The sequence below is a fragment of the Corvus hawaiiensis genome, chromosome 1 (assembly GCF_020740725.1).
Source record: "Corvus hawaiiensis isolate bCorHaw1 chromosome 1, bCorHaw1.pri.cur, whole genome shotgun sequence".
Taxonomy (NCBI): Eukaryota; Metazoa; Chordata; class Aves; order Passeriformes; family Corvidae; genus Corvus; species Corvus hawaiiensis.
This window is the reverse complement of record NC_063213.1, coordinates 46,350,940-46,378,829: the sequence shown is the minus strand read 5'-3', so window position 1 is coordinate 46,378,829 and position 27,890 is coordinate 46,350,940. Positions and strand designations below refer to the sequence as shown.

Here is a 27,890-nt window from a genome sequence, read left to right as displayed (position 1 = left end):
AAAATATAAACCTATCACATTCAAGACAGTCTAAAAATCTAAGCAAAAACTATTAAAACATGGTATAGCACTTCCACATGATAGAATATATCCAGTTTTTCAAAGAGGAAATATGTGGAGAATTCCTTAAGAAGGAATTATCATACCTTTACAAGTTATGTGATCTTTAAAACTGCAAAGCTAAAATCTCCTAAGCCTTTGTGCATTAAATAGCATTCAAAGAGCACCACTACCATATCTCCCCATTCTAGCCTGCTGGCTGGCTGATCCAGCTGGTGGCATGAGCTGATGAGGACATGCTTGGCAGCCAAGCTCCACACAGAACAAATATCAGTGCATTGCCTCATGAGCAAGTGTGAGAAAAGATAGGAGTGCCACAAACAGCAGGGAACTGGCCTGAGGCAGTTCAGCTTGTTAGCAGAGAGAGCGGAGCAGCCCTGGAACAGATGTAACCAACACCCTTCATCTGTAATCACTGCACAGTTCTCATGTCAGGAGAGCTTGGGCAATATGAGGGTCTAAACTGCTGTCAGTGTCCCATTCATGAGAAAACAGAAGATGTGACAAACCTCCAAGCATAGCTTGGTTTGATGGTCCACCAAGCCAGCAAGTTAGTATAGCATGGGAGAGACAGCTGCTTTCCAGCTACTGATCTCAGTTACTTTTTTTTTTCTTTTTTTTTTCTTTTTTTTTCCATGACAGATGGGGATTAGTGTAGCTAACCAATATGCCTAATCTCTGGAGAGTGGAAACATTTTATGCCACTCAACAGGAGGCTTTATAGATGCTAGAGGTCAAATTCACAATGATATCTGAAAACCTAAAACCTACAGGGGTACTTCCCTCTGGTCTTAGTGGGAATTTAGTCTCTGGAGGGTTAAACCTTAAACACCTTTGTGAAACCGAGCCTGGACACTTAACATTTAAACTGTCTCCTGAGGAGCTCTTTCTCAAGCTGTTCCCAAGTTTCAAGAATCCCTACATCTGTTAAAAAGCTCGAACTGTGTGGGGAACAGATTATAACTGTTTCCACAGTGAGTCAGTAATCCTGCAAGCAGCAAGGCAGCTACCTGCTGTACAAAAAGTATTGACAGGTTTATACTTTTAAGCGTAACATTGGCCTTTCCCCCTTAACTGCATAGCTGGGAAACTGTTTAGTGAGTGATACGCCTGCAGTCACAGACCTTGGTACTCTAATATCCCATTAATTCTGCTTAGATGGAATGGTGTTGAAGAAACTGAATTTTATGTCAGACCTGTCAATGATTCTACAACACTGGCATTCTCCACATCTATTAGTACAGTGCCTCTCTCATATACCACTAGCATTACTTGAAAACATTTGCTATGTCTTCTTGTCCGCAGGAAAAAATGAGCCCTGGATTTCACTTTGAAATGAGGATGCCCAATATGTGTCAAAACATGCTGCCTCTTTTATTAATTCCTTCCCATCAGCATTTCAATGACCATGGTTTAAATTAAAAGGCAAGAGCATAACAGCTTGGAATAAAGTATCACCAGTACCTGCTAGAACACTGTCCCTTTAAGGCCTTGCATTCTGCCCCAATTAACATTCCACTTTTATTGCATGTACCTGGCCTGAAGAGAGTCAGTAGCCACTGGGCATAGCATAAATTGTTGGCCTTCAGCAAAATGAACAGCTGAAACACATGCAGTACCTGACCATGCTTGTTAGGCTATTTGCTCCTTTAATCACTGCTGCACTCGTGAATGCCTGCTATTCAATTATTTTCCAAACCTTCATCATGTCACTAGACAATAAAACATGACAAGACAGGTATTACTGTGGTAAGGTCATCTGATATCTAGAAGTGTCTCATTATTCCCTTCAGTGATTAGCTACAATTACTGCTTTAACCCAAGTATTTAAGGCCATAACTAAGTGTTTCAAATATTCATCACAGGATACCTTATGAGTGGGAGAAGTGTTCATGGAGTGTCTCCAGAGCAGCAGCAATCCCAGAGACAGTGCTCCAAAAAGTGTTGGGACCCCAAGTGTGTTCCTAAGACACAACCAAACACTCACAAGACAAAGGGTAGGCAGACTGTATCTTGCCTGTGCTGGTTGCAAGTGCTATCAGAGATAAGAAGGATCCATGTGCAAGACCACCCTTGACTCACCTTTCTTGCCCTAATCACTCCAGGCAGGGCTGATAGGATAGTTGGAGCCCAGAGACTGACCCAAAGCACTCAAAACATCTCCCAGAGGGGATGCCCCAGAAGCACCTGTATATGCAGGCTGGGTTGGCCCCAAGGACATCATGTTGCCCCTCTCTGGTAACACAGGTACACCTGGCTTCAAAGTTACTGCAGTTTCTGTATTTCAGTTAGGAATTTATAATTAGATTTAATATTAGGTCATCTTGTTTGTTAAGCCAATGTAGTCTTATCCTAATAAAGCTTCCTCAACCAGTTCAGGACCAAGAAAAGTTTTTGTTCCTGATGCCTGAAAACAGCAAGTTGCAGGAATTACAACCAATAAAAGATTACATGATCCTTTGTTCCTCAAGTTGGGGTAAATTAGGTAACTCACTGAATTCCAATTCTTTGCATCCTTGAGGTGACACCATTTATGGTGCGCAATGGACAACGGGGAGTTCCCTCCAAGAAAGAATCCTTACCAAGAAGGTAAGCAGAGATGAAGGATGCAGGGCTGGCACTGGTGCAGTAGGAATGCTGATTGTTGAGGAGAAGGCAGGACAGACCCAGGGTTTAACATTTCTCAGTAAATACAAATTACATCCAGGATCAAATTAATGTTGCCTCTCTCCCTTTCACCCTGCCCAACCAAAGTCAAATGCTGGTGAAGGGGAGAATTCATCTTGATCTTTGAGTTCAAAGGCAGGACACACATTTCATTGCAGTTCTGTGGGAGATGGAAGTAATACCTGCAAAAAGTAGTAAACAAGAACAGCCAGACTTTCACTGGGGGAAAGGCAGTTTTACAGGCGCATTGCCAATCAAAACCTCTCTCCCACTGTGGCTCAGTGGCCCCAGTATTTGCTCTGCCTTCCACAGAGCATTCAACATGACAAGCTAATAACCACAGCTGGCACTGCCGCTGGCAAAGTCAGCAGTTACCTCGAGCAGATGACTGATAGAAATGGGCAAGATAGCTTTTGCATTACCTACCAGCAGAGCCCTGGAAAGTCAAGTAAGGGGATGTGGCAGATGTCCCACCCCAGTGGCACAGGAGTAGCAAGCCTTGCTCTCCAGGACTCGCCTCCATTCCAGCCCTTCTTTTGTCCTTCCCCATCCAGCAGCAGGATGAGCCCAGTCCTCCAACTTTGGGACTGCAAAATTCAATTCTGCTAGCACTGCTGAAAGCTTTGAGCTGGCCCTGCAGACAACACAGCTCACTGCAAGACAATGAGTTGACAATTTTGTTTCTTGTGGTACAATGAAACTTATTTAAATAAAATTCTGATTAAGACAGAAAGGCATGGACTCAATTCACAGCAGGGAAAGCTGAAAACTGCTTGCTGCACGCCGTTAAATTACCAATTTCTACCATTTTATTTTTAAAACAGTGTGCTGTTTCTTTGAACTGGGAACAACACGGCATGCACATCATTTGGGGTAATGTCTATGCTAGGTCAATTTGTTCATTTGATGCTATTGAGCCCAAAGTAAGAAACATGGGGGATTTTTTTCCTCTCCAGTTGAGGAGTGTCTATTGCTATGTGGAAGTCAATGACCCCATGGTAGCAAAAGATCTGTCTTGACATGCAAATGGTAAATCAAAGTGGTCCACCCCACCATAAGGATCATGCAGCTTTTACCAGTCATTGTCCTATGCCAGGAGAGCATCAATGAGGTAAAAGAAACTTTGTAGCTCTCTCATCTGTTCTGCACATTTAAGTCATAACTGCTATAGGGCACAGTTAGAATTTGCAGATCATTGCTTTCTGTCTTAGTTACAGAGGACCTGTTACACATACCAGGCACAGCTGGCTACAGTTCAATTAGCCAAACATTAAAATACCCTATAACAATGCACCAAAACTTTAATTCAATGCTGAGTGTCAATAATTTGATTCATTTTAACCATATTTCCTTCTAAATCTTAATCACCTAATCACTGATCGACTTTTCCATTGCCTGGCTGTGACTATTCTCATATTAGGCCATGCAGCTATGCTGTAGCTGGTCATTTCAGATGGTTTCCATTTCCTCCTGGTATAAGCATGTGAGCAATCCTGAAGCAAATACTCAAATGTACTTCACGTGGATAGTTGTATCTAGAAACAAGAACACAAGAACTTCCACAGAAAATGGCTATAAATAGACCCAGATAAAGAAAATGCAGTTACAAGAATTCACATTTGTTTATCCTTTGAGCTTTTTTCCCAGATATTCTTGAAAGAAATGTTTGATCTCCCATCAGCTAGCCTAGCTGTGAGTTTGGGGCATCATATCAGCTTGTACCACTTGAGAATATGGTTCTTTTTGTACCGTCTATGTTTAGCTATGGCAGGACATCACAGAAACATGTCCAATACAAATCAGAGGAATATGTCATATGTATTATCCACCATAACTGTTGTGTTTGTTTTCACTACCCAGACAGAGAATTAATTGCATTGATTTTTAGGGATCTGCATTTTAGATGAGGGTGAACTGCACAACACAGATGAGTTTGCATGATTGTGAGAATAAGCACTCAACCATTTTAGAGCATCTCTGAAAATAATCTCTGGCCTCCTGTAAAGACAAAAGCTTATAGATGTAGCTCTTTTCTGCAAGAATTTTCAGTGAAACCAACTTCCTTCAGCAGTGCCCTGTTTTAAGGGATCCAGCTATGTTAGCAACGTTCCCTTCCTCTGCAGAGGGGGCAGTGATAGCCCACTTTCACTGTTCAGCTGCAATTCCATATTAGGCTGCGATGGAGAGCAGTCAGCCCTGTCAGCTGCAGCCAGGATAAGCTTTCATGTTTAAATCATGTTAGATCATTCAGCAGTTATACTCAGGGCTGCCTAAATAGCACAGATAACATGCCTGACAAGTCTAAGGCAGGTAAATTAAGAAGTGCTGTGCCGAAACTGTTCCCACTTATTGGGGTTTTTTTCACTGGATTTCCGGGAATATCTGTACCTCCTTTCCCTTGTGCATGGCATTGTTAAGCGTCTGTGCTCCCACCCACCCCCCCCCCAACCCTTTTCTCAAACAATATTACACAGCTGTGAGTGCAAAATACCATTTATTCCACGCCATCGGTGCTCAGGTAGCATGCAGATGAGTGTCCATCACTACCTGGGGAGTCCTCTTTTCCTCATTAAAATGTCCCTCCTCTTACGTGAGAGAGCAGACAGATGGAGGGATGAGAACAAAAAGTTGATCCAGGAAAGCAGAGAGGACGAGGTAAAGAAGGCAGATGAGCTTGCCAATTCATTAGTCTATTAGCCCAGAGGCCAGTAGGGCATTGCAAAGCCTCCAGGCCCTACTAGACACCTGGATGCAGGCCAGTACTTAATGAGAAAAATTTCTTTCAGCTGACTGTGCTGTGGCTTTTTCTCTTCACCACGTGCATCAGTATAGTAGCAGCAGTAGATACGAGCAGATTATTTCAACTTCAGTTATCTAGTTTCTGTGGCCAAGTATTTGGCCATGTGCTTGCTGTACCTGGACTTTCTTTACGGTCATCTGAGACCCCTGGACTGGCTGAAGGGTGCTTAGTTTCCAAAGCATGGCATAATCAAATTCATTCAACTCAGTATGTGTAAGGCTTACTGAATTCTTTATTATAGCCGTCCTTCTGTGGGGCCCTGAAGTTTTAAGTGACTCAGCTATGTACTATGCTGATATGTCACTCCTGAGACTTGTATTAGTATAATAAGCCATTGGAGAGATTATTCATTGTATGTAATTAAGATGTTGGTTAACCGTGACATCCAGAATGAGCATTAGAGCAAAGACACTTTGCTAAATCTGTTGCAGTATTCCAAGTCATCAAGATATCAGTTTGATTGACAGATCAGATAATCTCTTTAGTAATCCTCTGAATTCTAAACACAGAAACCCGTAACTCATTATCAGATAAGAATATGTTGTATTTATACTCTAAAGGATAGAGGACAGCATTTCATTTGTCTGGGTTTATCCAGTCAGTGAATAAGGTTCTTAGAGCACCTCTGTTTCAAAATAAAGTTTAACTTTAGTAAGATCAGGCAGAACAATGACTTGTTCTTGCAGAGGTTCTGCTTGTTGATTTTTTTTACAAGGCACTAACGATGTAATAAAGATTAATTAGTGTAAGTTATAGTGTCTGAAATGTATACATTCAAGCTGTTAAATGTGTCAACGGAGATCCATTATGACAACAACAGGCATTTTATTCTCAATAGGGATTGCTCTATTTGCCAGTATGAGACTGTTTTCTTTATTAAGACAAAACAAGTGAGAAGAGTCCAGATTTGAATACAGCTGAAATAAGACCCTTGCTTTACACAGCATGATAAGCCTTGATTTTATAAACATTATTACTTTGCTTTCATTACATATTCCTGCTGGTGTTACTTTATGGCATCAGCTCTTTTACCAGCTTTTATTTGGCACCATATTAAATCAAGCCATCAGAATATGCTTAGCACCTCATAGCTTAAAAAACCCCAAAATCAACGTGGTGATTTATGAAGGACAAGTACTTGAAATTCAAATAGAATCTGTGTATCCATATAAATATCTGCCCAGATCTAGATGACCCATCAGACAAAAAAGATTAAAGCTCACTGAATTTCTGCCACCAGTAACACACAGGGAGGGGAATGTTGTGGCTAACAGCACCTTTGTATGCTTGGACATCCCAAAGCCCTGTTAAGCAGGCATCCACACTCACTATTGGATCAGAGAGAAGTGGTTATCAGTGTAAAGCCCAAATCCAGCCATGTCTGTGGATCCCTATTGGCAACTGAGATACACTCCTGCCATCTCCTCATTCAACCATCACTTTAAAGTGTTAGAAGATTTAAACTGATTTTAAGGCCATTATCGAGATATTTTAAAATAAATATGAAATGCAACAGTAAGATATTTGCTGCAAACTTACTGCTTAAATGCAGCAAACACTAGTAGCAAATGCATTGCTTGGATCATTTTGAGTGCATAAGGCAGTTATTAAAATTCAGGGCTTGATCTGATTTCCAAAAAGACCATCAGTTATATGGGATGGGCAAGTCCTCACTAGGCTGAGATGAGTCCATCTGAAGGCATTTCCAAGTCCCCCACAGCACTCTGGTCCCAGTGTGGCATTCAGCCAAATGGAATAGACAGTGCTTCTCCAGTTCCCAGGCTGTCACACTAGAGGGTTTGCCTCTGTTTGTGTTTCTCAAAGGAATACTTTTCCCATGTACACTTAGAAATTGTTTCTCACCACTGTTTTACAAACTTGAGATTTTACATAGGATTCTTCTGTGCATGGCATTTCTTGAATTTTGTGCATCTGGGGTAGGACATTAGCCTTTACAAAAGAACATTCAGATGTCAAAACTAGATATCATTTTCTCTGAGGCATCTCTGCTTGCTTGCTTGCTTGCTTGTTTTTAAGTTGTAGTCTGTAAGAAGGTTCACTGTCTTACTCTTCTGTGATTCAAAGTTTGATCAAAGAATTTTCCTCCAGATTTCAGCAGAAGAAAAACGTCTTTTATGAGCTGAGATCAAGCATCAAAGTTTTCAGCCCTAAAGGAGCTTGGGAGAAATTTGTAAGTATTTGAAATTGAGGGGTGAAAAAGAATTCATGCCAAGAGTGACTTCCCTGACACCTGGAGAAATGCTGCTTCTGCCTTTGCCCTTGCCATGGCCTCCAGTTAAAACAAATTTCAACTTTTTCAGAGCAGCATGAGCAGGGCTCAAGGCTAAGTCTTCCACTCACTTTTTGCTGGCTTTCTGCTAGCAGTCTCATTCAGGTTCACCTTAATACAGCAAAAGGAAAGTGAGGAGGGAGAAGTGGAAATGGGAAAGCTCTTTCCTTCCTCTCCTAAATTTAAATGAATGACTGTGCTGAATCTCCAACACAAAAAATGCTCACCTCATCCACTCCGATGGACAACTCATAGTCCTAGCAGATTTTTCAGGCAACTTGAGGGTTGCATACCTTGTGCAGAGTGTGTCAGAAGTCTTTTTCTCTTGCAGTTGTACTGGCACAGAGCTGGGCTCAGCTGCCACCTAAGATTCAGCTGTGCCTGAAGAAGCAGGATACCTGTTCTTAGCTTTTCTTTAATCCAGAAATCCAGATAAATGCCTGTGCTTGGCTTCATACCTCTGGGACAGAATCACAAGTGCATGCGACATCAGAGCCTAAGCAAATCAGTAATATCAAGTAGCACACACACCAAAAACTACCAGTGCTGTCAGGGATTGAAATATTAGCGGACTATGCCTCAAGAGAGCCATGAAAACACGAAACATTGTCCATATATCACTGACTCTGATCTGCTTGTTTGATTAAGATCTCAAGATTAAAGTTGAATAAGGAGGAAACCCTTTCTACAAAACCTTCGCCTTCTCAGAAACAAAGGTATCATTGAGGCCAGTGTGTAATAAAATCATAATTTCCTGAAATAACACAAAGTGTCAGGGCAACACAGCCCTCAGGAGCACAGACAGCTACACTGACAGAGCAGGCAACTTTTGTAGACGAGGTGAGGGTTCACATGATCTTGGCCAGTTCTGAGCCTTCAGTCACAGCTCCTGCTGATGAGCCCACAGACCCAGAGTGCTGCCCAAATGCCAGTGTCTGGGTTTGCTTTCTGTAAATGAAAACCAGTAGCAATTACTACTCTGCTGTTGATCAGTATCCCATTTGTGGAAGGTGTTGAAAAATGAACTAAAGACCCTTTGCTTTATAGGTTTGACTTTGGAATTAAGACTAAGATATCATAAGGTTTCCTACATTGGAGTCTGATGTCTGTGATTTAACAGATCTAAACTACAGCTTCATGTTACTTTCCATACATTAATCATTTCTAGAGTTCAAAATATGTTCATTTTCTTAATATGAATCCCTTAATGTGCTGTATGAACATGTATTTACTGAAGATCCCATCTGTGCTTTGGCATATTTATAATTAGATGCACAGTTTATCAGTCAGTTACAGAAGATTTTTTTTGTAAACTAATCATTGCCACAATTTGAAACTATATATTAAAATGCTTCAATTATATGTCCTTTGCTATGAATGAACCTTTTCCTAGTAACAGCATTGCACCTGAAGTGATTAAATAGATGTGGAGCTTATAATCACAGCAGAAATTGAATTCTCAGTTAACAATTTCAAAGTCCTATTGATGAAAATTCCCACTGATTACAATTCCTATTGATTGAAAGTGATTTTAATCAGTTCAGTTGTTTTTTTAGAGGATTGACCACAAAATAGATACTCTTTTCCCATATGAGAATATTTGCATTACTGGGAGCCATTCAGGGATGAAGCTTAAAATTCAGTGTTGGTTTACTTTGTCTAGCTGTCTCCTCTGAAGGGAAAAACAACCCTTCTCTTGAAGACATTCAGCACCATAATTTTAAGTGCATGAGGATATCCATCTCCAATGGATAAGACATCAGAAAATTTTTAAAAGTCCATTTCTGAGACCACCAAACAGCTCAGCCAGAGCAAACATCTACCTGCTTGGATTCTTAAACACTGAGCAAGCACAAGAATCAGCTATAAAAGAAAAAAGCTTCTGGTTTATCAAGTGTAAAACCCAAATCCTTAATATCACTACATAACAAGTAAGCTTTCTAAAAGACTAGATATTATGCACCTGTAGCATTTCTCATTGTTCTTTTTTTCTGAGATATATAAACCTTATATCTATGACAAAAATAACCATTGGTGTGGGATAACCAACATGGGCCATTCAGATTACTTCAGCCTTCAGAGGGATTGCGGTCTAGGATTTCTCAAATCTCATACCAGTGGCAGCCTTAGCCAGACCAGCTCTCTATTTGTGGTTCCACCCCACAGTGGTTATTGGTATTTCACCACAAATTTTACTGACCTAAAGGTGTATTTCAGTGTGGAGAGTATAAGCTAGTGACTCTGAAAGCATCATTGCGACGTTGCACAAACCAAACAGTTGCCTGGGTGAGGACTGTGAGAAAACCCAGTGACTGGCTCCATTTTGGAGATAAAAGTTTCACCCCAGGAGTGGAGTTACTGCCACCAGCCTGCTTATTCAGGGATGCATGGCAATGAGCTTTACAAAAACTCTTAGAGAGCCAGCACGGAAGTCTCCATCTGAGCAAAAATTCAGTTGCAAGTCCATCAGATCTGGCCTCTGGAGTATAATACCATAATACATGTAACATATCTGAGTCAATACTGTTCTAAACCACACCACCTTTCTAATTTTCACATGATACATAAGAGCATAATCAAGTCAGAAATTCTGTTGCAGTAGGGAGTACTCACTTTCTCTCACTGTCATGTGTAGTGTGGACAGGCTTACAAAAAATGCCTGTAATTGGAGCCGTGAACACCTGAACTTCAACAGAGGGCAATTGTCAAAATACTGTGAGTTCATCTTCAGATCAAATATCCTCAATGGTTCCTTTGCACAGTAAAATACCTTTGTTTAGGCATTAGAGTGCACAAGTCTTCCTAGAAGGATCTTGGTTAAGATAAGCTGATGTCCTGTCTTTTAATCTTTTAGGACCCTGACTTTGTACATTGTTATTTACTGTCAACTCCAGAATTCTGCAGTATTGCAACCTCATCCTAGTGTCTAACATTAGGTGGGAGATGTGCTTTGCCTCCCTTGGCACTGTAATGCTCTTCCTGAGGACAAAAGGTGTCCTCTGTCAGTGGAGGACATTGCCAAGTTTTCTGATAAATCAGATTGACTAAAGATTTTTTTTCTTTTTTTAAATTAAAATAATAATAATAATAATAATAATAAAGATAATTAAAACCATTTGAATAGTGTGATAGATAAATTATCTGAGAAACCACAACATACAGAAAAGATTCAGGACCCAGAGTCTGGCAATTTCTTTAAAATTTCACGCAAGTCGAGATGACAAACAGATGGCATGGTTAGGAAAATCTAGAAGGCAAAATATAGCCCCCATGTCACTTTAATGATGCCTCTGCTTATCTCAGCCTATATTTTAAATCAACTCACAAAGTATTTTTCTAAATCATAAAACTCTCTTGAGCTCTATTTTCTAAAGACAAACTGGTCTGTAAAGATGCATCAGTCAAGCAGAAGATTAATTCCTGTTGTACCAAGTTGTTGTTTTTGGCACAGAAGTCAATATTTATAAGACAGAAAGCAGCTGCAGCTCGCAAGTTAGCATAGTGCATAAATCTTTGCAGCAGGTTATAGCAAGATGATGATACTATCCACAGGTAACACGATGGAAGCACTGCCACAACAGAGCCTTCCTAATGGTGGTCATCCATTTAGCAGTGTGAGCCACGCTAATGAGGTCACACTGATTCACTTCATGTCATTTCCCCTTTGGAAGCAATCAGCACAAATATAAACCAGTAATACATTAGAAGAGGTCACCCAGCGCAGTAGCTCTGTAAAGAGTGAGCTGTTTGTATAGGACTCTGAGCCAGATCCAAGCCTGCCTGGAGCAATAGGACGTGTGGCTACTGACAACAGAGCCTGGGAAGCAGATTAACCCCCCGTCCCCATGAAAGCTGGCTGAGGTAAAGCGCTGCTCTCAGCTTTGCCTGTGGTGCAGCTCTTCATCCCCCCTCTCTCATCACCCCTCCACATCGGTGGTGGGGGTCGCGGGAAGGGCAGGGGGTTAACTCTCAGTTTTCCTTCTGCTGACTGAAGCTTTTGCCTCCTGCCTGGTGATGCTGGATGGCAGCTTTGGGGCAGCAGAGGGACAGGGGCACAGCACTGCCAGGAGTTGTGGCAGATGTGGTCCTACCTCCCTCGCAGGGGGACAAGAGTCTTGTCATTTGACAGACGTACTGACCTCTTTCCCCATCACTCCGCCTCTCTTGCTTGACACACTAGCAATGAGATACCACTCTCCCTTTCCTCCACAACAGAGACCTGGTGTGGTCGGCAACAGGGTCAGGGCACATTGGATAATGCCTGATCAACCAACCAGGCAAGCCCCAGCAATCCCCAGCCTTGCCTTCCATATCTTCAGCCCAACAATCATTCCCTTCCACGGCACATGATGAGCTCTGCAGTGGAGAGGCTAGTAGAGCTGATCTAATTCTTTATGTACAAGGTTATACGGGTTCTCCATATCTCTGTCAGCCCTTTTCCCAGTGCTGAAATTGAGGATATCAGATCCCTTGCCACAGTATTATCTCTGAAACTAGAAGTGAAGGAAGTTCAGCCTATCAGTCTGCTTGGTTATTTTTCCCCCTTCTTGAGAAGGCTGCCATGCCAAAATTTTGGGTTCCTGGCACTTTTCACAGGAGTGCAGCTACGCCCTTACAAGGCCGCATGCAGTTTCAAGCCCACAGCTCTCTCTCTAGCTACTGCTGCACTAGGTCAGACATTTCCAATCTCACTTGACCAAATTATATGTGGTTGTAGGCAAAGACGTTTGAAGTTTAATGTTGAATAGATGCAGATTGAGCCCACATGGGAGGGAAATACAGTAGATATGTGGAACCCCATTATAACAATTTATCAGTGTACATTCTGCATGCTTTATAAATTTCACTAGTGTGATCATCTATTTCATTCCTAGAAGAGAAAAAGCTGTATTAATTTCTTGAAATAGGCAGCAGAAAGAGATTGACTTGAAATAAACAAAATAGTTGAAATTAAATTTTCTTGGCAAGATTTGCTTGTGTTGTTCGTCAAATAAATGTACGTTATGTCTTGCACTGTTACTCAGCTGTGATCCTGTAATGTGTTCTCTGCATCCTGTCAGACATATGATCCTTTGTCCCATAATAGACCCAACTATCTCACAACCAGCTGAGCTCAGGGTCATCCCAGGGTCAGGCTGGTTAAAGATGGCTGTCAGTTCTCTGCCTGACTCACAGACGAACTTTAAATCACCTTTATCTTACTTGTGCTGATGCTTTCCAGCCATCACTGTAGCAGGAGCTGTATCATCTATGTACAATGTAGGGAAATGTCTTACAGCATCCCTGAAAATTTCTCTGTGGATCTGCAATGTGCAGTGCACTCAATATAAAGAAAGTGCAGCTCGATGCATAATGTGAAATGGGAGCTACTTCAAATACCTTTATGCAAGGTAGTTAACAATATGGTTCTCATCCATCTTGCAAATGAAAACAATAATTCAGGGGGTGAAATATCACCCTTCAGATCAGAAATATAATTATTACTTAGCCTGAAATTTCCAGCAAAAAGAGTATTTGCATAGGAAGGACAGATAATCTGGGAAATGCATCACCTAAAGTTTTTATTGTGATAAATACCTCTCTTCAGCTTCTGCAGCTATACAACTTCTTAATGTTTGTCACTAGTCTCCAAGGTATAGAAGAAAGACAGGCCTTAATTGTAAATTTACACATGCTTTATTACCAGTGCAATGGCATAAACACATTTAACAGGATTGTCATTCCAGTTAATTATTCTGATTCTGACATGTACCTATCTCATCTAAAATTGATAGTGTCTTTTGACCACTTAGTAGCATCACAATGTGTTTTGTCTTTCTAAGGCTAAGCATGTTAGGGGCCAGAGAATGGCAGGAGAAAAGAGTCCCTGCATATTAAGTAAACACCAACACATCAACAGCCAAACCTCCCTTTAAGAAAACTGTAAATAGCTGAACCCCAGCACATGTTCTGCATTTCTATGTCTGTTCCAGCCACAGCACACCTGCCCCAGGCAAAGACAATAATCTCCATTATGCCTAATAGTAAACAACACTGTTCCAGCCCCTCAGAAACTCTTGGCCTTGCTCACAATGTGTAGTACCCAGCACCCAAGCAGATGGTAACACTTATTAAAGATATTAAAGCAGAAGAAAAGACAGCAGAAAAGGAGGCAACTATTACAGAACACATTGTGACAAGGGAAAAAACAATTTCCATGTTTTCCCTGCAGCAGAAGTCTGAGTCTGTGAATTCCAGACTGAAGAAATTGGGGCAAGACATGAAATCAGCAAACAACAAACAAGCATCCAATGACAATAAAACACCACCCTTACCCTCAGCAGAGTTATCAATGCTCAGATCAAAGCCTCACTTTCAAACCTCACACTGAGAAGGAAACTGTACAGACTCTTTTCCTTCCCACACACCCCAGTATAAACCTGGCAGGGCATTCCAGAAAGGAGATGGAAGTACATATATCTTATAGTCACACCTGGGTGACAAGGGAAATATTTTCCCATTAGGAAGGAAGGAAGGAAGGAAGGAAGGAAGGAAGGAAGGAAGGAAGGAAGGAAGGAAGGAAGGAAGGAAGGAATCAATCTTCTGTGAAAAATGTCTTAAAAAAATCTTTAAGTCATTCATTTTCTATCATGATATCCACACGCCTTTTAAAGAAAAGCAAGCTTTTATGCTCCTTCAAAAGCATAAAACCATGGGTGATGGTAGCTGAGCTAAAGAGTGCAAAAACCTGGAAGAAAAAACCTTGAGGAATTAAAAATGCATTAAAGAATAGCAATCCTGTTGATGGTCATGTAAAGTGTAACTTGAAATGCCTCTCTATGTAATACAGAATTTCACACTGCTTGGGAAAGGATGAGGTATCACCACTGAGGACTCTCCTCTCCATGTTCTGCACCTACTCCTGCCCCTACTCCTGGGCAACAGTCTCTCCTTTCAGCTACCCCACTGCTCTATAGCCAATATTCTTGGGGACAGTGGCAGCCGTGTCCAGCAGAGCCCCTCCACAGTTGTCCATCTTCCTTCCTCACACACGCTTTGCCCTTTTGACCACCTTCATCCTAACCTAGACTGTAGAAATGGAAGAACTGTGCCAAAGGCTGGAGAACGTAAGCTCATGAAGTCTGGAAAACTGGAAAGGCTTGGATCACCAGTGAAGAGATGCTGAAGAGCTTGTCTCATAGCTGTGGGTAAGTACCTAGGAAACATCTAGATAAAGCTTTATTCTTAATATTCTTTTAAGTAGGAGAGTACAATGGATGCAAGGAGGAATTCATTTCCTCCATTTTCCTAAAAAGAAATTTTGCAGCTCCTCAGCTTATGAGTGCATCTAGAATTCATTTTGCTGGACAAGAAAAAGCAGTATTTTTCAGTAGTGGCATTCTGGATAACCACACATACTCCTGCTCACAATTAAAGGGATGTTCTCACATGACAGCTCAAGGAATGTCCTTCAGATCCAGCTGACAGGATCTCTGGAGCAGAGCACAGTGCCTGCCTTTGGACAAACTCACATTAAGCAGGTATGTCCCAAGACAGTGCTGCTGATGGACTTCGTTCCTTTCTCCCTCTTCTTTTGAGTTCAGATAGTGTTCACCTCATGACTAGTGTGACTTCTGGGGCTACTTCCACAGCCCTTTTTCTGAGAAACTCCCCATTGAAACTACTAGGCGTTTTTATATAGCACAAATACAGCAGGAGTTAAGCTTTTGTGATTAAAGGAAATCTTCTATTTGATGCCTGCTGGCATTTTTTTACTCTAAATATTTTACAAAAATAAAAAAAAAAAAGTGTCCTACCCTCTGAGATGTGAACAATGCATCTTAGATTATTTAATCTTCACTTAAATGTAGATTGTTTTTTCCAAAGGCTGATATATATTCCTTGCCCTGGAGAATATTTACAGACAAACAAACCTAATTTTAAGGCTCAGGCTGGACTCCATCACTTTTAGTGCTGCTGCTCCAAACTAATACGGAATTGCACTAAACAAAATACCTGCTCTAAGGATTAAAAACATGAAATAACGTGCCTCATTCTCATGAATCCTAAAGGACACACCCGTGCACCCTCAGATCGGTCTTCTCCTTCAACATGGACACTTCAGACATGTCAGCAGACGGGGCAGCTCTCAAAGGTGCTTTACCAAGGAAAATGGCTATTGGAATTTCCTACAGTAGTAAGAGCACCCTTCCCACTCTGAGGTTACATGCTGAGTGCAGACACCAGGGGTGCAGGTGACCCTCTACAGCTGCCTGGGGATTGCTGTCCCACGTGGCTGAACATGCGTCCTGCCCTCAAGGAAGAGGGCCAGGTTCATCTCAGCCAACACACACCTGAATGCAGTTAATATTGCTCAGCTCCTCCATTCATCTCCTGGCCAGTTTTTCGGTCTCTAAGAGGAAAGGAATTTTATGAAATGAAGATCTAAGGGCTGAAAATGTGCGTGCAAAGGAGGGGGGGTGGGGAGCGTGACAAACCTTCTAGCCCATATGAAAGGTTTGTTTCTAGACCAAAGGGGAGGAGGCCTGATCCTGCTCCCGTGCGAGATAAGCAGATATCCTGCAGGCAAGCAAAGCTGGCAACAGGCTGAAATCGTGGTGAGAGTTGAAAAGCTTGTTTTTCTATATGCACAACAAACCAGAAACGTTGACAGAAAAGTAAAAGAACATCTGCTCATGCTGATCTATGAATGCTTTTCCTGGAACCATTAACTCCCTTCTTTGTCTGTCTCTCTTTTTTTCCTAAACTGAAAATTATCATTTTAAATATTCAAGGCTTTAATTTTTCTATTAATCAAATTAAATCTCCTTAGCTACTGTTAAAATACCCTGTGAGGTCCTTCGACCAAAGATTATCTGCCTCACAATTAGAACTCATTTTTAATACAACAGGCGGGAAATAGAGAACCACAGCTTTAGAATCAATATAACTATAAATTACATGGGAAAGGAAACGGTAGCATCCTAGCTTGAAACAACAGATTTATTGTCAAAGAGGATGGTATTTTATCGACAGAGTACATAAGTTTTATAAAGAAAGAGAGAGGAGACACAGAGAGAGAAATCAATGTTAACATGGGCTCACCGTTGCTTTAAATGCTGCATTTGTGGTAACTAATTTTCATTTCTTATTTTAATTTGTAAAATGTCACATTGAAAAATGTTTAGTGGCTAAAAAGTCCTGTCTGGAGTATTTTCTAAGGCAAAACTCCACTGATTTTAATGAAAAAAATCTGTAGAAGAAGGTCCCACTATGTATTCTCTATTTTATCCTGGTTAAGACTGGTTACTAAAGGACCTCCTCCATTCCCATGTTTTGAACAATATCATAGTTCAGGTTGCAGCTAAGATTTGTATTTAAACTTCAAAGATTTGCATTTATTTTGATTCCTCCCTGCAGGACAGGGTGACAAATTTTTTTCTTTCTGATAGAAGCAAATATTTTAAATGCATCGCCTTCCCCTTCTGCAATCAGAATTCATCTGTGGTTGCTTACATACAGGATACAAAAAAAAAACCTGATCTGTGATCAGATTTCTTGCTAGATTTTCACTGCTTTCAGTGCACAGTCTGCCCTGTTGTCTTCTTAGTGAAAAGCAAAGGGGAAATTTTTGCCCATTGTTGAATGTGGAGTTTGCAGTTAGGGCCTGATCTAAAGCCCAAGGTAATAGCTATGTCTTCTTTTCTTTCAGCTCCAATAAAAGTGGGAGTCACCCTGTATGGTTGACAAGGCTCAAAATACATCATGATGTTCAAAAAAGGGATTACATAGAGATTTTCTGGATTTCTAGAGTCTCTCATCTGATTTGCAATAAAACTGTCTTGTTAGAGGGTCCTCAGCAGAATTTTCAGTGGGTTTGGCTGTGCTCCTTATATACTTCACAGTATAAATGCCATTCAAACCCTGGGGTGAGAAAGATGTGATCTGAAGAGAGAAAACTTATCTTTACTGGTGGATTACCAGGCTCAATGAGGCTAATTTTTGGATTTGCAGACTTGTGGGTCTCAGGTGAGCTGAGTCTCCCTAGCAATGAGCCACAGTAGGTTCCACTCAAAGCCAAGATATGTATCAGGTACAAGCCTCTGCTAACATTTGAATCTTTCCATTTGTGAGCTGACTTGAAAGAAGCTTGGGTAATGCCTTTTTATGTAAATCTAAGTTCTTGGGGACATACATGTTCCTATGGATATAGAAAAACACTGCATGTTTCCTGTGCAGTGGGATCTGAGCTGTGTCCTTGAAGACAGGTCTTCTCAGACCCTTTTTGCCTCACCTTCTATTTCCATGATCACTGCCTTGCCTCATAGCACTCATGTCAGAAATACAGAAAATAAAATATACAGGGAGATGTAATGAACTGCAAAGCCCCATGGGGTCCTGCCTGTCTGCAATACCCACTTCTATGTCTAAACATATTGTTCATGTTAATACTGTTTGCTGGTAGGAGTGTTCCTCCAAGATAACATTTTTGTGCAGTGAAATATGCATGGCTCTCAGATGGCTCAGCTCAGATGGGATCACCTTTCAGTTTCTAGACAGTGTTATTTTTTTTACCCTTTTTTTTTCCCCATCACAGCATGAAGAACACAACACTACCCCACCAATGCCTTTTGTTTTATGACCCATCTGTCCACAGAACTATGCAGAGATGTTAAATCCACTGATAGTGCAGAGCAGTGTTGCAGTGATTTTATTTCTTTCAAAATAGACCAATCTGGTCCAAGTGTCTACTTTGCTAGGTGCTAGTGGGAATATTTTACTACTATGCTAAGAAAATAAATTGTGGTTTGGATGATATTTCCACTGCAACTGATGCTTTGTACTAGGGTTATTTGAGATAATAGACCAGTTGCAAAAGTAAAGAAAAATCTTGATTTTATTGGAACAGAAGAGTTTCAATTAAAACTGTGTAGAAATTCCCATTCTGTGACTTAGCCCCTTGCATGACCTTCACCTTCCTATGAAGGCAGTAGGACGCTTGGACAAGCAGTTTTTCTCCAAGACTTCTCCAGTATGCCCCCACTGCTCCCAGAAGGGGTCTGTGATTTATACAGGTGTGCTTTGCACCTGAGGGCTCACTGGTGTGCAGAGGAGGAGGCCCCCTATTTCCACCACCAGCCTCATCCTCACCCCCATCTCTTTTCATTACTTAACAAAGCTGGTCTCCTGTGTTTTCTCTGCTCTTTATTGCTTGTCACCGAGGCTGAGTGACTGCTGAAGATGAGAAGGGATGAGGAGTGTGAAGCGGGAAGCTTCTGCCTTTGGTCTGAGCCTGACGGGGAATGATGAAAAACACATGGGCTATGAAAAAGTCCAGTCCAACTTTCTGTTTACCGAGCTCCCTAGAAACGTCAACATCTGTCACCAAGTTACCCCTAAGAGGGGCACCCCCTTGCTACAGGACCCCGATGGCAGGTCCCATCCCTCTTCCCCCAGCACGGGCTGAAGCGGAGGGGTGTTGACAGAGGGAAAGGAAGGTTATCCGGGATTTGGTGATGGCTGTATTAATAGACAAAGGACATCAGGAGCGATATCCCCGGCTCAGCGCTGCGGTGCCACCTCAGGCTCGGCCAGCCGGCCCGCAGCCTCCCTCCCGCAGAGACGGGGTGGGCGCCGGGGCATCTCTCGGGTTAGCCTGACTTCTGCCGTTCCCGCAGGCGAGTCCCGAGGGAGAGACCGGCTGAGCTGGGTGCGGAGGAGCGCGGCAGCCGGGTACCGCTCCCCCGCCGCCCCCGGGCCGGGCGCCGAGCAGAGCGGCCCGGCGGTCGTAGCCCGCTCTGTTGTTATTACAATTCACACAACGAATTTTCCTCGTATCAGTAATTTCTCGAAGATCAAGTACGAGTACAGCTGCGAATGAAATCGATCCCTACAAAATGCTTAGCGAAGTGTTCAGTCAAAATAGGTATTTCCTTGGAGGTTTTTTGTTTGGTTTTTTTTTTTTTTAATTTATAATAGTCGATAGCATATTGCTATTTTTTGATTTTCCTTTACTTTTCTTTTTTTTTTTTTTCCTGGCGAAGAGTTACAACCCCGCATGGGGTAGAATTAGAAACTGCATAAGTACCTTGGCAAAGCCGAGCTTATCGGATGCAAACAAGAACCGCTGCGCAGCGTCGAGACGCCAGGCGGGCATCGAGACAGGCACCGGGGCAAACACCGGGGCAGGGCGCGCACGTACCCTGGCTCTCGACCTCTCGGACACTACCTACAACTCTGGTGAGCAAAACGCTCCATGAGTCCCCACATATTCCTAATCCCTCCGCCTCCCGCTGGCTGCACCACATCTGAGACCGATGTGAACACAGGCACGAGAGTTTGTGACTGAGATTGGCTTCGTACCTCCCGCTGTCTCTCTTGTATCTGGGGTTACTTGGTTTTTTTTTCTTTTTGCTACTTTTACTTACTTGAGCGGGAGAAATTTTGCAATACGCTGAGTTTGCACTCGGAAAAGTCATCAACTGGCTATCGGTTTCGTCATAGTCGAGGCTGATCATTATTCGACCACATTTTTATCAGAATCAGTAGTCCCGATTTAATTTTGTGAGATATATACTTTCAAGGAAAATAGATTGGAAAGCCAAAATAACTGTAAAAGTAATAGTTGAACCATTCTCCATGTGGAATAAAGGTTTAAAATGTGTAACTGCCCTATAAAAAGTAGCAAAGAAGCATTCTCCGGACCCATTCCTGCTCGTAATAGTGAAATGCGTAATCCGTTTGAAGTTATATGGCAAAGAGAACTCCTTGCACGACCAAAATCAACACAGTTTGCTCCCAAATGCCTAGGCACAAGAGAAGACTTCTCTTCCCCAGAGCGCCCATTGATTTCATTGGTCTTTTCCGAGCTTGAAACAGAAGTAACTGTGACCTGTAATATTTTATGACACATAAACCATAAAAGAATAATGTTAACAATGAAAGTCGGCCAAGTAGTGTGCCTGGGGGAGAAGAGGAATGTTTGTCTTGGAAAAGGAGAAAGGGAAAAGGGAAAGAGAAAGAGGGAGAGAAAGAGAGAAAAAGTTAGCAAGGCAGACCGAAAGAAAAAAGATGGAAAGAGGGAAAAGAGGGAGGGAGGGAGAGAGGGAGGGAGGGAGGGAGGACGGGAGAGTGGGAAGGAAGAGTGGGAAGGAAGAGTGGGAAGGAAGAGTGGGAAGGAAGGAAGGAAGGAAGGAAGGAAGGAAGGAAGGAAGGCAGGCTGGTTTCTCAAAATACGTTACATATCTGTTTATTCCTATATTATTAATCTCATTATTTATGTAACCCTTTTTTGTGGTTACAAATTTTCTGTGATCACACAGAGCTAATTACTAAAAAAAAAAACCGAATAGGAGATCTTGCTCCTAAGCTTATGCGGAAAACATTCCTAAACTACCCTTTCCCCCCCTCATAAAGAATGACAGCCCCGTGTTCCCGCCGGGCGCAGGGCCCGCCCGGGCCGCGGACGGGAGCGGCCTCCTCCGGGGCCATCCCCTGCGTGGCGCTGCCGCCCGGGCTCTCCCGCGGGCGGCCCCGAGCTCTGGCCCCGTTCGGAGCATCCCCGGGGCCTGGCCGGGGGGTCATCGCCTTCCGTGCCCAGGGTCCCCCGGCAATTCCTGGGTAGGAGGGGGCATCGCTCCTGAAAGGCAGTTTGCCGGTAAAAAGCCGCTGAAGTCTATAGCCCAAACGTGAGCTGCCATTAGAGAGTTACTAATAAATCCCTATTAAGCATGCATTTATGCAATGATTATGTGAACTTTGGCCTTTGAAGAGTCCCAGCAATTAAAGGCGACGTCTATCGCGTTTTGCCCAGATTTCTACTCTTTTCCCATACAGGATGGAGAGGGGAGCACGGCTCCACCAGCGCCTCCAGCTGCCGCGTGCCTCTCCAGCCGTCCCTTTCCACCCACCATCACTGCTGAGGAGAAAGCCCCAAGCACCCCTCCCTTTGCCTCCGGACCCCCGCTTGAAAATGCCCGGTCCTTTGCGGGATGTTTTTTTTTTTTCCCGCACTCCGGTACCTCTCGCCGGGGATACCCGCCTGAGTGTCAGATGCGGCGCGGGGGAGATGCCGAGTTTTTGCTGTCTCCACAAAACAGCGGAAAGCGGTTAAAATTTAGTAAAAATGTGCTGGGCAAAAATGAGAGGAAAGTTGCTGCTGTCGGGGAGACAGCGAGAGAGAGAGGGAGAGGGATGACTCTGGAATTGTTGCCTTTATCAAGGCTGCGAGATTAACTACTGGGATTTATTCTAAAGTGACCCATCACGGAATTCATTTCTGCTTGAACTTTCGGTGAACCTGAGATTAAAGAGGGGAGAGCAGCTAAGCAGTTTGTTGTTAGCTGCCTTTTCAACAGCCCTTTCAGACTGAGTAAATATTGATCGGTTTCAATCTGATTGCCCCAGAGGAAAACACCAAAGCATCTCAATAGCCTCCAAAAGTAAACTTTAAAGGTGAACAGCAGAAATGGCCTTAAGTATGATAGGAAGATACTAAACTCCGTTTGACATTTGAATGCTATTTGTGTTGACGGGTTTTGATGAGACGGTTTTTTTTTTTTCCCTCATTCTTCCCCCTGAGACGCTAGAGAATTTTTTTTTTTTTAATTTTAAAAGGTGTAAAAAAAAAAAAAATCCTTACAAGCTGCAGGGTAAATTAGTGTCTTCATTGAACGCACTCTGTGGCGGGGTTTTAGGGATATTTCTGTGGTAGAAACTATAAGATAGAGATTTTCATTTCTCTTCCCCGCACCCCTGACCCCAAAGGCTGATAGTATCGAAATAGTATTAACGCTAGCAAAATGAGACAGGATCGGGAGGTTTGGAGCGTCTTTGCTTGGAATACATTATGATTGAGGGGGAAAAAAAAAAAATATATATATATACGTATTACATATACATATGTGTGTGTGTGTGTGTGTGTGTGTGTATATGTATATATATATATATATATATGTATGTGTGTATATATATATAAGTGGGGTTTGGGCTTGGAAGGAGATGGGATTCTTTGCCCGCGAATCGCTCATTGACGCACTGACAAGAGTCTGGTCTCTCGTATTTAGGCTGTAATTTATGGCCGCTCTTTCTAACACATTAAGTCAACACCGGTGGAAGCGAGTTGTAGATCCGGATTTCAGCAATGTTTAGATCCAGATTTCGATATTGAAATGCCCTCATTGGCATGTAAATGCCACTTTAACACATCCAAGACTCTGCAAGAAGGCCATCTGTTTTGCTTTGTGGCTTTACACTAATAAACAAAAGGTAAAGTATATGGCAGGCGGGGAAATGAAAGAAATAGAGGCATCGGCGGGAGCCTTTGGAGACAGCCCTGCTCCCTTGCAGATAGCTCGGCTCTTGATATGGCCGCCGCGCCTTGCAAATCAGGGTTTGTGTCTTTTGACACTGAAGTGAAGAAAATTTCGTTGACTCTCTGCCGATCCCGCAAAGCAAAGCCTGCGTGGGCAGCCCAGCCCCAGGAGAAGTCCGGTAGCACTTCCCGCAGCTGGGCCGGCTGAAGGAGATGTTAGGCGTGTTTGCGTTGTAATTCAAGTGGCATCAGTGCCTTGAGACACCCCCTGTCCAGCTGAGCATGCCTCTGCTCTGTCCTGCCACCCAGGTTCTCCCCACAGAGGCTCCTCTCCCTTCCCGACCTGCTGTTCACTTGACATTTTTTGGAATACTTACTATATTTACCTGCGAGAGCTTGCTCTTGTACACGGGGGAAAAAATAAGTAAATTAATAAAAAGAGAGGGAGGGACGGGGGAACGGGCTGGGATTAACGCCAAAAACACAGTGGGACAAAATCTCCCACCTTGGCACCCCATCAAGCGCTGGGGATAGCAGCCTGGGATGGGAGAGAGAAGACAGACAAGCTTACTGCCCAGGCTAACTAAATGTTGAGTCCTTGGAGAGGGGCCTGCAGTGTGAGGAAAGACTGGCTGAAGAGAGCTTCTGCTTTTGAAGGGTGCTCTATTTATTTAAGTGTCAGCATCCATCCCGAGGTGAAAAGGTTAGCACTTGACCCAGGAAGTTCTCCTGTTTGTGCTTCAGAAATAGATTGGGATCATAAATTCCTCCCAGTTACAGAGAATGGAGAGAAGGGCCTTATATTTTCTAAAAATAATATTATTTTAGCATAGGAGAGGAAGAAGTTTTATGTAAGAACTCAGATTGGGCAGCCAGAGCTCTTGCCCTGACAAAACAACACAGGAGGAGTAAGGCTGTGAGACTCTCACTCCCTTTCCCCCTTGGAAAAAACCCAGTAGAAGAAAGTAAGGGAAACAAAACTGCTGAGCCCAGCCTGTGACTCAGCGCTGACGTCACGCAGAGGTAGGCAGACGAGGGCTACCTGAAAGTGGAATATATTTATTACAGACATTATAAGGACCCGTAAATCCTGCCCTGGACTCCACCACTAGTGGAATCACAGTGCCTTTCATGATTGTACAGAAAAATCAGGAGGACATTTTGCTCACACACGACAACTGATAGAACTCAGTGTACCCGCAGTACAGCAAAGCACGGTGCATCATGCAAAGGTCTGGACACCAACCACAGAAATTATACATTCATTTGGCCATTTGTCACATTCACGAGTAGTTTGAAAAGACACCGAGTCTAAAGGAAGGTTAATATGAAAATAGGAAGAGGCAAGGTCTTTTGGATGGTTGCACCCTTTAGCTGAGCATAATCCAACACAGCTTTCGGGGCAGGGGGAAAAGGAGAGGGAGCAAGCACACCGGGTAAGGTTTAAAAAACCTAGTGCAATTGAAGCCTTGTTTGTCACATTTAAAGAAATAGCGCTACTTTTTTTGAGGTATCTGCTTGAGCTTAAGACATTTACTTGATACGGTCGTCTGCTTTACCAATATAAAAATGGATCCAGTTTGGCGAATGCACTCACCCTGCTTAACCTGATAATCGAAACATCATTCTAGAAAAATCTGTAAAAAGATAAATCTCTCGGACAAAGTATTTACAAGCAACGAACTCATTGACACGAACAAAGAATACATTAAATTAAGGGGATGAAAGTCCTATAAGTCGTGTAAACACTTGCAATAGTGCATCTCTTTGTGAGGTTATGTACCCTAAATAACCTGTCTTTCACTCAGGGAAGCTCGATAGAACGTCCTTACAGTGGAGGAGGGAGACGCGTGTGCCAACACAGCTCCTCCAGCAGAAAAGGAAGAGGGGGCCCGGGAAGAAAATCCCCTGGCACCAAAGAGCCGGGACCCGGCGGAGCCGGAACCCCCGGGGCCGGGCGGCGGCGGGGGCGGCCGAGGTAGCAGGGGAGCGAGCGGCAGCTCGCCGGAACCTCTCGGCGATACCGACCGACCGAGGGACCGACACAGCGGCGGTGACGGACGCGTGCCGCGCTGGCGGGAGCGTCTCGCCGGGCGGCCGTCGGGGCGCGGCCGGTCTCAGTTGGAGGCAGCGAGAGTGTCCGAGGCGGAGGAGGCGGGCGAGGCGCTGCAGGGCGAGGAGCAGGACTTCTCCGATGACTCCTCCGCCTTCTCCTCGCAGCCCGTGGGGGTGGGGGGGGAGATGGGCAGCAGCCCCTCTTTCTCCCGTTTCTTTTGCTTCATCCGCCGGTTCTGGAACCAGATCTTCACCTGCGTCTCGTTGAGCTGGAGGGAGGCCGCGATCTCCACCCGCCTGGCCCTGGTCAGGTATTTGTTGAAATGAAACTCCTTCTCCAGCTCGGTGAGCTGCTTGGTTGTGAAGTTAGTTCTGACGGTATTGGGCTGCCCCACGAAGCCGTACTCGCCAGCCTTGCCTGCAAGGGGACATGCAGCGGTAAGTAAGTGAGCGCAAATGATTTATAGGCGATGTAATCAATATGTCCACACCGGCTAAGCGATAGGGAGAAAGAACTTCTTGGGATAAGAGGGAAACCCCGGCAGGGTGAGTGATGGAGTGCGAGGTGCTAAACCGGAGTCAGCCTCTAGTGTCAGAGGAAACTTGATAAGTGGTTTATGAATTACGAGAAATATGACCACGGAGAGGAGGAGAAGGGGGAGTCAGGAATAAGTGAGGAATAAGCGGCGCTGGCTTTCAGCTCCGCGGGCAGAGAGCCGGGAGTGCTCCCAGAGGTGCGGGCTGCCCTACCTGCTCAGCGCCCCGCGGGACACCGCGCCTCTTTCCCCGCACCCGCGGCGGAGAGAGAGAGGAGCGGCCCCCACCCCGGCCCTCCCGCCGGCCACTGACCTGTTTTGGGTGGGTTTCTTTTCACTTTCATCCAGTCGAAGGTTTGCGCCGGCGGCGAGGTCTCGGTGGAGGGGGAACGGGAGTTTTCCCGGTGGCCAGCGTGGAGGGGAGACAGGGCATGATTGTAGGTGCCCAGGGGCAGGCTCTGCTGCTCCTGCCCGTAAGGGGGAGGCACGTACTGAGCGGGGGCTCCCGCGTAGCCCTGGTGCGGGAGCGGGTGCTGCGCAGCGGCGGAGGAGGAGATGCTCCCCGAGTACACGGCGGGGGCACAGGGAGGGAAGCCGCCGCCCAGCTCCGCGTCCTGCCCCAGGGGGTAGGGGCCGTACGCCGGTCCGAAGCCCTGCGCGCTGTAGGTCGGGCCGCAGCCGGGGTGCGCGTAGGACACCCCAAGCCCGCTGTGATGCTGGTAGGTGGCGGGCTGGGCCGGGGTGTGGTGGTGGTGGCGGTGGGGGCTGATAGGCACCCCGCGGCCCGCCAGGAAGCGGTCCTCTCCGCTGCAGCTGCCGGCGCTGACGGCGCAGGGCTGGAAAGTTGTAATCCCGTGGTCGGGGTGGTAGGCGCGGGCGGCGCAGCCCCCCGCCTCGCCGCCAAGGACGGGGTACTCGAGGAAGGAGCTCATCCTCGCCGCGTCCCTCTGTCACGCCGCCACCGGGTCTTCAGCGTCCGGCGGGGCCGCGCCAACTTTCCCACTTCCTCCATGGGGCCGGCAGGAAAATGACACGAAGGCGCCGGCAGCGGGCAGGCACGTGGGGGGCGGCAGCCAATGGCTGCGGCGCCCGCGGGGCTTCCCCGGCTCCTGTCGCTGATACAGCGCCGCGTCGGGGGCATTTAAACGCCGAGCGCTCCGACGGCGCGGCACCGCGGGGCAGGGAGGCGGTGGCAGTGGCCCCCGGGGGGTGGAGGGGCGGTCCGGGCCGGGCTGGGCTGTACACACACACACACACACACACACACACACACACGCCCGCCGCCGCAGCCCCTTGGGTCTCGTCCGCCAGCTGAGAGAGGAAGGCAGGAGAGACCCGGAGGCTGCGCCCGGCCCGCGGAGCCCACCGCCGTCCCCTCCAGGGTGAGTGCTGCTGCCCGGGTGCCCCAGCATCACCCCTGCTGTCGGCGCTGTCAGGCTCGCACGGGGCACCTCTGCCGCCCACCAACCCCTGGCCGGGGCAGCAGCGGGGGGGGTGGGGATGGGGGTGGGGGGGCGTGTGGAGTGGGGAGGCGACTGGATCCACAGCACGGGGCGAGGGATGCGGCGGAGAGAGGCAGGGACAGTGCTAAGAGCATCAGCCCTTGGAACGGGAACGAGAATGGGACCGTGGATGCGGCTGGGGACTTCTGTGGGGATAGGAATGGAGATAGGGACAGGAATGAAGGTAAGGGTAAGGTGGAGAATAGGCATGGGAGCGAGGATATGGATGTGGACGGGATGCGGGTAGAGATGGAGACTGTAACAGTGCCAGTGCCGAGGGATCTCGCCGGTCCTGCCTCGCCGCAGTGCCAGCGCGACGCCACGCCAAGAGTTAAAGGGGCTTGTCCAGCCGCATCACCAGGCGGCCGCGGACATTAGCATGGAAATGAGGCGCTTTTGGGACTGACGGCCATTGTGCTCTCCCAGGCTCACCGGCCACCCTCTGGCCCTCATCCCTGCTCCCCCTGCACCTCCGCTGGGCTCACCCTCGCCAGCCCAGGGTTGGGGTAGGGAAGGAGGAGCCGGGGGCAGGAGGACGAATGATTGGACGGGGGCCCGGGGGCTCCGCAGCCCATCTGCTGTGGTCCCGCGGCGCCGCTGCCGCCCGCCCGCCCTGGGACAGGGTGGGGGGACGGCTGTCCGGGGTGCCGCGGGTCGCAGCCCGAGGAGACGACCCGGGACAGGGGCA

The 27,890-nt window shown here is 45.4% G+C and overlaps 1 protein-coding gene across 1 annotated transcript; it reads right to left on the bottom strand.

Moving 5' to 3' along the window:
* Nucleotides 1-24,148: 24,148 nt before the first annotated feature.
* HOXA1 (homeobox A1) lies at nt 24,149-26,874 on the bottom strand. The gene is made up of 2 exons (XM_048303000.1): nt 26,014-26,874; nt 24,149-25,582 (listed from the first exon to the last, which is right to left on the bottom strand). Exons 1-2 carry the CDS (start codon nt 26,630-26,632, stop codon nt 25,227-25,229), a joined length of 975 nt encoding a protein of 324 aa, XP_048158957.1. The 5' UTR covers nt 26,633-26,874; the 3' UTR covers nt 24,149-25,226.
* Between the last annotated feature and the right edge of the window lie 1,016 nt (nt 26,875-27,890).

Coding starts and splice junctions, on each gene's coding strand:
- HOXA1 (XM_048303000.1), bottom strand. CDS start 26,632: ATGAGCTCCTTCCTCGAGTACCCCGTCCTTGGCGGCGAGGCGGGGGGC. Junction 25,583..26,013: donor AAGAAACCCACCCAAAACAG/GTCAGTGGCCGG, acceptor GTCCCCTTGCAG/GCAAGGCTGGCGAGTACGGC.